At 47.0% G+C, this 10,055-nt stretch overlaps 1 protein-coding gene across 8 annotated transcripts in view; it reads left to right on the plus strand.

The window, feature by feature from the left end:
- The first annotated feature begins 59 nt into the window (after positions 1-59).
- The window catches only part of utp18 (UTP18 small subunit processome component), a 45,523-nt gene continuing 35,527 nt past the window's right edge, over positions 60-10,055 (plus strand). For 3 of the 8 annotated variants that reach the window (XM_037791695.1, XM_037791697.1, XM_037791696.1), the window contains exons 1-3: positions 116-289; positions 6,178-6,275; positions 8,454-8,751. In XM_037791695.1, coding sequence (XP_037647623.1) covers positions 6,210-6,275; positions 8,454-8,751 — 364 coding nt within the window. In that variant the 5' untranslated portion in view covers positions 116-289; positions 6,178-6,209. Of the gene's footprint in view, positions 290-6,177; positions 6,276-8,453; positions 8,752-10,055 lie in introns of all 8 variants that reach the window. The other 5 variants (XM_037791698.1, XM_037791699.1, XM_037791701.1 and 2 more) reach the window with 4 other exon arrangements.

A 10,055-nucleotide genomic window follows, 5' to 3' on the forward strand; every position in this document is an offset into this window, starting at 1 on the left:
AATAAATTAATGTTGTCTATAATGCAGTGAGAGCGTGCACAGTGCGTGCTGCAGCTGCAGTGCATGTCCTCTCGGTCAGGTCACGTGCTCCTGTGTGTTGACTGTAGACTCAGTAGAGAGAGAGAGAGCGAGAGAGCTGAGAGGTCTGCAGAGCAGCAGAGAGGCTAACGGCTAACAGCGGAGCTAGCTGTCCTCTGAGGACATCCCAGCAGAGACATGAAGACATGAAGACACCGAGCAGACTGATGACAGCATGACATCACCTGCAGGGAGCCGGTAACCTTCACAGGTAACATTCATCATCTCACCTGAGAGGATGTACACACCTGCAGCTGATGCTAACACACAGCTAGCTAATGCTAACTGCTAAGCTAACTGAGCTAGCTGCGCATACAGTCAGGAAAGAAGAGTTCAACTGTGCGTGCGCGTGCGCGTGTGTGTCCGGACAGATGTTGACTATTAAACTAAACAGCTGGAGAGAGATTATCAGAGGAGCTAACGTGTTAGCTTAGCATCCTGCAGAGATTCAGAGTCAGGCCGGTGCTGATGCTGCAGCTAGGAGCTAATGATGCTAATGATGCTAACACTAGCTATCTACTGCAGCTAGGAGCTAATGATGCTAATGATGCTAACACTAGCTATCTACTGCAGCTAGGAGCTAATGATGCTAACACTAGCTATCTACTGCAGCTAGGAGCTAATGATGCTAACACTAGCTATCTACTGCAGCTAGGAGCTAATGATGCTAATGATGCTAACACTAGCTATCTACTGCAGCTAGGAGCTAATGATGCTAATGATGCTAACACTAGCTATCTACTGCAGCTAGGAGCTAATGATGCTAATGATGCTAACACTAGCTATCTACTGCAGCTAGGAGCTAATGATGCTAATGATGCTAACACTAGCTATCTACTGCAGCTAGGAGCTAATGATGCTAATGATGCTAACACTAGCTATCTACTGCAGCTAGGAGCTAATGATGCTAACACTAGCTATCTACTGCAGCTAGGAGCTAATGATGCTAATGATGCTAACACTAGCTATCTACTGCAGCTAGGAGCTAATGATGCTAATGATGCTAACACTAGCTATCTACTGCAGCTAGGAGCTAATGATGCTAACACTAGCTATCTACTGCAGCTAGGAGCTAATGATGCTAATGATGCTAACACTAGCTATCTACTGCAGCTAGGAGCTAATGATGCTAAGGATGCTAACACTAGCTATCTACTGCAGCTAGGAGCTAATGATGCTAATGATGCTAACACTAGCTATCTACTGCAGCTAGGAGCTAATGATGCTAATGATGCTAACACTAGCTATCTACTGCAGCTAGGAGCTAATGATGCTAATGATGCTAACACTAGCTATCTACTGCAGCTAGGAGCTAATGATGCTAATGATGCTAATGATGCTAATGATGCTAACACTAGCTATCTACTGCAGCTAGGAGCTAATGATGCTAATGATGCTAGGAGCGAATGATGCTAATGATGCTAACACTAGCTATCTAATGATGCTAGGAGCTAATGATGCTAGGAGCTAATGATGCTAGGAGCTAATGATGCTAGGAGCTAATGATGCTAATGATGCTAGGAGCTGATGATGCTAATGATGCTAACACTAGCTCTCTGAGGATGCTAATGATGCTAACACTAGCTCTCTGAGGATGCTAATGATGCTAATGATGCTAACACTAGCTCTCTGAGGATGCTAATGATGCTAATGATGCTAACACTAGCTCTCTGAGGATGCTAATGAAGCAGCAGTGAGATGTCTCCTGTTCTAATTCAACTACTGGACTCAACAGACATCAGATATGTGGATCTGGTGTTAGAGGGTCTCTCAGAGACACCGTGCTGATGTGGTCCAGGTCTGACTAGTCTCACATGTTGTGGTCTTCATCTACAGCTCAGAGTCCAGAGTCCGGAGTCTGGAGTCCAGAGTCTGGAGTCCAGACTCCGGAGTCCAGACTCCGGAGTCTGGATGGAGAGAAAACAGGGACATTACTTTTTCTGTTTCACAAATAGAATTAGAGTCTGATTCTTAATGTCTGAGTTCTTTATGTGATTACAGAGACCTGGTTTGATGTGGTCTGATGTGGTCTGGTGTGGTCTGGTCTGGTCTGATGTGGTCTGGTGTGGTCTGATCTGGTCTGGTCTGATGTGGTCTGGTGTGGTCTGATCTGGTCTGGTCTGATGTGGTCTGGTGTGGTCTGATCTGGTCTGGTCTGATGTGGTCTGGTCTGGTCTGATGTGGTCTGATGTGGTCTGATGTGGTCTGGTGTGGTCTGGTGTGGTGTGGTCTGGTGTGGTCTGATGTGGTCTGATGTGGTCTGGTGTGGTCTGGTGTGGTGTGGTCTGGTGTGGTCTGATGTGGTCTGTGGTCTGGATGGTTACCCCGTCTTTACAGTATCTGGAGTCTCCATGTTTGAATAACTAATTGTGCAATAGGAATAGGCATTAATAATAATAATTGTGTTTACAAATAAATAAATGGACTAATTAATTATTTGACATTTTCATTGTCAATAAAAAGAAGAATTATAAAAATAATTTACAAATGAAATATGAATCCATCAATAAATAGTTCAAATAATAAAAAAGGGATTAACAAAAACACCATAAAACAGTCAATAAGTACTTCATTTAAAAATTCATTCATTAATTCATAATTAAATAATGGAAGAATAGAAATAATGTAGTTCTACTCTAGTACGTCTCTCTGTAGGAGGACGTTCTACTGGCGTCTGGTCGTCTCTCTGTAGGAGGACGTTCTACTGGTGTCTGGTCGTCTCTCTGTAGGAGGACGTTCTACTGGCGTCTGGTCGTCTCTCTGTAGGAGGACGGTCTACTGGTGTCTGGTCGTCTCTCTGTAGGAGGACGTTCTACTGGCGTCTGGTCGTCTCTCTGTAGGAGGACGTTCTACTGGCGTCTGGTCGTCTCTCTGTAGGAGGACGTTCTACTGGCGTCTGGTCGTCTCTCTGTAGGAGGACGTTCTACTGGCGTCTGGTCGTCTCTTTGTAGGAGGACGTTCTACTGGTGTCTGGTCGTCTCTCTGTAGGAGGACGTTCTACTGGTGTCTGGTCGTCTCTCTGTAGGAGGACGTTCTACTGGTGTCTGGTCGTCTCTCTGTAGGAGGACGTTCTACTGGCGTCTGGTCGTCTCTTTGTAGGAGGACATTATACTGGTGTCTGGTCGTCTCTCTGTAGGAGGACGTTCTACTGGCGTCTGGTCGTCTCTCTGTAGGAGGACGTTCTACTGGTGTCTGGTCGTCTCTCTGTAGGAGGACGTTCTACTGGTGTCTGGTCGTCTCTCTGTAGGAGGACGTTCTACTGGCGTCTGGTCGTCTCTCTGTAGGAGGACGTTCTACTGGCGTCTGGTCGTCTCTTTGTAGGAGGACGTTCTACTTGTGTCTGGTCGTCTCTCTGTAGGAGGACGTTCTACTGGTGTCTGGTCGTCTCTCTGTAGGAGGACGTTCTACTGGTGTCTGGTCGTCTCTTTGTAGGAGGACGTTCTACTTGTGTCTGGTCGTCTCTCTGTAGGAGGACGTTCTACTGGTGTCTGGTCGTCTCTTTGTAGGAGGACGTTCTACTGGCGTCTGGTCGTCTCTCTGTAGGAGGACGTTCTACTGGCGTCTGGTCGTCTCTCTGTAGGAGGACGTTCTACTGGCGTCTGGTCGTCTCTCTGTAGGAGGACGGTCTACTGGCGTCTGGTCGTCTCTCTGTAGGAGGACGGTCTACTGGCGTCTGGTCGTCTCTTTGTTGGAGGACATTCTACTGGCGTCTGGTCGTCTCTCTGTAGGAGGACGTTCTACTGGCGTCTGGTCGTCTCTCTGTAGGAGGACGTTCTACTGGTGTCTGGTCGTCTCTTTGTAGGAGGACGTTCTACTGGCGTCTGGTCGTCTCTCTGTAGGAGGACGTTCTACTGGCGTCTGGTCGTCTCTCTGTAGGAGGACGTTCTACTGGCGTCTGGTCGTCTCTTTGTAGGAGGACGTTCTACTGGCGTCTGGTCGTCTCTCTGTAGGAGGACAGTCTACTGGCGTCTGGTCGTCTCTCTGTAGGAGGACGTTCTACTGGCGTCTGGTCGTCTCTCTGTAGGAGGACGGTCTACTGGCGTCTGGTCGTCTCTCTGTAGGAGGACGGTCTACTGGTGTCTGGTCGTCTCTTTGTAGGAGGACATTCTACTGGCGTCTGGTCGTCTCTCTGTAGGAGGACGTTCTACTGGTGTCTGGTCGTCTCTTTGTAGGAGGACGTTCTACTGGCGTCTGGTCGTCTCTCTGTAGGAGGACGTTCTACTGGCGTCTGGTCGTCTCTCTGTAGGAGGACGTTCTACTGGCGTCTGGTCGTCTCTTTGTAGGAGGACGTTATACTGGTGTCTGGTCGTCTCTCTGTAGGAGGACGTTCTACTGGCGTCTGGTCGTCTCTCTGTAGGAGGACGTTCTACTTGTCTGGTCGTCTCTCTGTAGGAGGACATTCTACTGGCGTCTGGTCGTCTCTTTGTAGGAGGACGTTCTACTGGCGTCTGGTCGTCTCTCTGTAGGAGGACGTTTTACTGGCGTCTGGTCGTCTCTCTGTAGGAGGACGTTCTACTGGCGTCTGGTCGTCTCTCTGTAGGAGGACGTTCTACTGGCGTCTGGTCGTCTCTTTGTAGGAGGACGTTCTACTGGCGTCTGGTCGTCTCTCTGTAGGAGGACGTTTTACTGGCGTCTGGTCGTCTCTCTGTAGGAGGACGTTCTACTGGCGTCTGGTCGTCTCTCTGTAGGAGGACGTTCTACTGGCGTCTGGTCGTCTCTTTGTAGGAGGACGTTCTACTTGCGTCTGGTCGTCTCTCTGTAGGAGGACGTTCTACTGGCGTCTGGTCGTCTCTCTGTAGGAGAACGTTTTACTGGCGTCTGGTCGTCTCTCTGTAGGAGGACGTTCTACTGGCGTCTGGTCGTCTCTCTGTAGGAGGACGTTCTACTTGTGTCTGGTCGTCTCTTTGTAGGAGGACGTTCTACTGGCGTCTGGTCGTCTCTCTGTAGGAGGACGTTCTACTTGCGTCTGGTCGTCTCTCTGTAGGAGGACGTTCTACTGGCGTCTGGTCGTCTCTCTGTAGGAGGACGTTTTACTGGCGTCTGGTCGTCTCTCTGTAGGAGGACGTTCTACTGGCGTCTGGTCGTCTCTCTGTAGGAGGACGTTTTACTGGCGTCTGGTCGTCTCTCTGTAGGAGGACGGTCTACTGGCGTCTGGTCGTCTCTCTGTAGGAGGACGTTCTACTGGCGTCTGGTCGTCTCTCTGTAGGAGGACGGTCTACTGGCGTCTGGTCGTCTCTCTGTAGGAGGACGTTCTACTGGCGTCTGGTCGTCTCTTTGTAGGAGGACTTTTTACTGGCGTCTGGTCGTCTCTTTCAGTCCAAAATGGCGGCAGCGTAGCTCTGCTGCTGGGAGCTGACGTTGGAACCAACTATTATATAACACGTTGTGTGACTGTTATTCCAGTCGTAGTATTATGAGAAATAAAGTTATAATATTATAAATTAGTAATTTTACTTGTTTTCTTTTTTTCTTATAATATTCTGACTTTATTGTGTAAATCTCAGATGTTTTTTTCCCTCAATGTGGCCCTAATACTCCGTAGTACATTGTCTCTTTGGCCCTCACTGCATTAGACTGATATTCTATATACTGAGTCTATAAACTGAGTTACCTTCATCACAATGATCACGTTTTGTGGCTCCAGACAGATTTATTTTGTATTTATTTTTTGTCTAAAATGGCTCTTTGATAGTAAAGGTTGCTGACCGCTGTGTTAGACCGAACAGCGTTTACTGATAAGAAGTGAAAGTCAATAGTTGGTTCCATGTCAACATCATCTCCCAGCAGCAGAGCTACGCTGCTGCCATTTTGGACTGAAAGAGACGACGAGACGCCAGTAAAACGTCCTCCTACAGAGAGACGTACTAAAGTAGAACTACATTATTTCTATTCTATTGTCATATTCTACTGAAATGTCCTGTGTTGAACATTAATATATTATAAATATAATAAGTGCTTTCAGTCCAAAATGGCGGCAGCAACAGCTGCTGTTGTCTCTTTGCTTCTAAACTCTTTGATCAGACTTCAGGTCGTCCTGTCTGGTTTCCATGGATACGACAGCAGACTAACGGTCATGTGATGTGTGTTTGTGTGTTTCAGGGTGATCAGGTGTGTGTTGTTCCAGCAGCAGGATGCCCGCCCCCCCACCTCCTCCCCCACCACCTGGGGGACCCCCACCTCCCCCCACCTTCAGCCAGGTAACTCCACATCATCATCAGCCTTTGTTGGCGGTTGGCAAACCAGTTTAGAGGTGCGTTACCGCCAACTACTGGCCTGGAGTCGCTCCACTCTCAGTCCCAGTCTGATCCACTGGGAGACCCCTGCTGGTGGAACTCAGTACTGTTCATAACAAACCGGTTAGAACACGTTTACAGAGGCCCAACCCTCCACGTTCCACTAACAGGAAGCTAAAGCTGTGAGAAATCAGCAGGGCTGGAGGATCCACCCCCTGATCAATACTATCACCACCTCCTGTTCAATACTATCACCACCCCCTGATCAATACTATCACCACCCCCTGTTCAATACTATCACCACCTCCTGATCAATACTATCACCACCCCCTGATCAATACTATCACCACCCCCTGTTCAATACTATCACCACCTCCTGATCAATACTATCACCACCCCCTGATCAATACTATCACCACCCCCTGTTCAATACTATCACCACCTCCCGTTCAATACTATCACCACCTCCCGATCAATACTATCACCACCTCCCGATCAATACCATCACCACCTCCCGATCAATACCATCACCACCTCCCGATCAATACCATCACCACCTCCCGATCAATACTATCACCAGACTAAGGTGCTTATTCTATATGTATTGATATTGATCAGTATTGTGGTTCTATATGTATTGATATTGATCAGTATTGTGATTCTATATGTATTGATATTGATCAGTATTGTGGTTCTATATGTATTGATATTGATCAGTATTATGGTTCTATATTGTGATGTATTGATTGTTGTTAACTTGTTGACCTCTAGACCATGAAGGGAACCAGATGAATCATCACTTCTAGAGACTTTAACTTCTATAAAGCTCTAAATGAATCCAGTAGAATGTTTGATGTTCAGCATGTCTGTAGTCAGAGACGTCCTGAAGTCAAATAGATCAGGATCATTGGCAGGAATTATTGATTACATTGATTATCCAGCAACCCAGAAATCAAAGAATAAAGACGTTTCCCTCACAGATTAGTGGAGTTTATCTTTTTAATCTATAATGTTTTATACTTCTGGTGAATATAATCCATCAGTCTGGTTTCCATAGATGTATTTAGTATCTCCATAGATACATAGTATCTCCCGTCAGCTCCGTTCTCTTTATCATCCATGGTCAGCTCCATCGGGGCCGTTTCAATGCAGAGAACACAAATGTCAGTATCTGGGTGCTCTACAGTCGTAGCGTCGGCCCGTTTGACCACGGAGACGAGAGCGACGGCCGGCTCCACCGCCACATTACCGCCATACCATAACGTTACCTCCATAACGTTACCTCCATACCATAACGTTACCTCCATACCATAACGTTACCTCCATAACGTTACCTCCATACCATAACGTTACCACCATACCATAACGTTACCGCCATACCATAACGTTACCGCCATACCATAACGTTACCGCCATACCATAACGTTACCGCCATACCATAACGTTACCTCCATACCATAACGTTACCTCCATACCATAACGTTACCTCCATACCATAACGTTACCACCATACCATAACATTACCTCCATACCATAACGTTACCTCCATACCATAACGTTACCTCCATACCATAACGTTACCTCCATACCATAACGTTACCTCCATACCATAACGTTACCTCCATACCATAACGTTACCTCCACACCATAACGTTACCTCCATACCATAACGTTTCCTGTTCCGTGACAGAGTTAGCATGCAGCTTTAGCTCTGCTCTGTCTAGCTCTGCTTTTCCTGTCAATGTGTGAAACCCAAAGTGTTTCCATCCTTTACTGGATGTGTAGTGTTTACCACGCTGGATTTAACATGGGAGGGTGCAGGTCGTATCCACGATGACCCTCCAATGGTTTAGACTCTCTGAGCTTTGTTTTGGTTGACGGATACGGAACGGATATGACGTCACGTTACTCAGACTACCACAATAAAAGATATGACGTCACGTTACTCAGACTACCACAATAAAAGCGGTAACTTCCTTCTAGCTCCACAGAGACTCAGATGAAGCAGATAGATCCATTCTGGTGTTAAAACATCTGTTTAGAAACCGTTAAAAATGAATGGCGATACAGAGGTGAATTGATTTTTTCTCCACCCTAGAGCTCAGTAGACTAATGGTGTATCTCTCCCCCCCACCCCCCCAGGCCAATACCAGCGCCCCCAAGCTGAGCAGAGAGGAGGCTAAAGGTCGCGGCGCTCTGCTGACGGACATCTGTAATGGCTCCAGGCTGAAGAAGGTGGCGGTGGTGAACGACCGCAGCGCTCCGCTGCTCGACAGTAAGAGCCAAACACCAAAGAGCCAAACACCTCCCACAGATCACCCATACATTCGCTTATACCAATACCTACACCAGCAACAGAGCCAGCCTCAGCAGCAGGGGGCGCCGTCTGAGGAGCAGCAGAGGACGGCCGCCGATAAGAGCTCCGCTCTGACACTAGAGAGTAAGACCATCATCTTCTGTGATGTTAGAGGACGGCTGTAGGAGGCAGCAGGGTGGTAGCCAGCCGCCACTTCCTGTCCAGAAGCTACACACATCCACACTCATATTAGAGCTGTCCAAATTCAACATTTAAAGGTGCTAAATTCAACATCACAACATTATTATATCATCAACAACTGGTGTCTATGTAAAGGTATAGAGAGGGAGATGATCACTTCCTGTTGGTGGAGGGAACCAGAGAGATGATCACTTCCTGTTAGTGGAGGGAACCAGAGAGATGATCACTTCCTGTTAGTGGAGGGAACCAGGGAGATGATCACTTCCTGTTAGTGGAGGGAACCAGAGAGATGATCACTTCCTGTTAGTGGAGGGAACCAGAGAGATGATCACTTCCTGTTAGTGGAGGGAACCAGGGAGATGATCACTTCCTGTTAGTGGAGGGAACCAGAGAGATGATCACTTCCTGTTAGTGGAGGGAACCAGGGAGATGATCACTTCCTGTTAGTGGAGGGAACCAGAGAGATGATCACTTCCTGTTAGTGGAGGGAACCAGAGAGATGATCACTTCCTGTTAGTGGAGGGAACCAGGGAGATGATCACTTCCTGTTAGTGGAGGGAACCAGGGAGATGATCACTTCCTGTTGGCGGACGGAACCAGGGAGATGATCACTTCCTGTTAGCCTACAGAAATACGTCATATAGGTGATGCTCCCAATCTCACATTTAGCACCTTTAAAACAAATTATTAGATGAACTGAAAACCTCAGAATACAATTTGGTGTTTTTGTTTTCCATTTTGATTTAGTGAAACATTTAGTTTCTTCTCTCGTCATTTATTATATTAATACTAATCATGTTAACTGGCTACAAAAGTTAAGTGAGGTAGTTGAAGGAGCTTTTGTTTTATGCTGCAGAGCGAAGAACAAAAAGATACTACTATATGATAATCATAACCATGATTCCCATCCATCTCTGGACAGATCCGTGGAAATGAAGCACCGTGGTTAAACATGAGCAGCTGTTAGCCGTCAGCCGTTAGCCTCATTCAGTCAGGGTGAACATTACAGTCACTAAGCTCATCGTAACCATGGTGACATGACAGGGTATTATGGTCTGTAATAGACATTCAGCAGGACAAAGACGGGGAGGCAAAGATCCTGCAGGAGGTGAATCAGAGTGAAAACTCTTCCTCCTCCTCCTCCTCTTCATCAGCCAGTGAAACATGTTGATCTCATTCAGTGTGACGTCATCATCGCTGATGACATCACAATAAACGTCCAGAAATCCACTTAGAAATGTCTTCAT

Source organism: Sebastes umbrosus, chromosome 14 (genome assembly GCF_015220745.1).
Source record: "Sebastes umbrosus isolate fSebUmb1 chromosome 14, fSebUmb1.pri, whole genome shotgun sequence".
NCBI lineage: Eukaryota > Metazoa > Chordata > Actinopteri > Perciformes > Sebastidae > Sebastes > Sebastes umbrosus.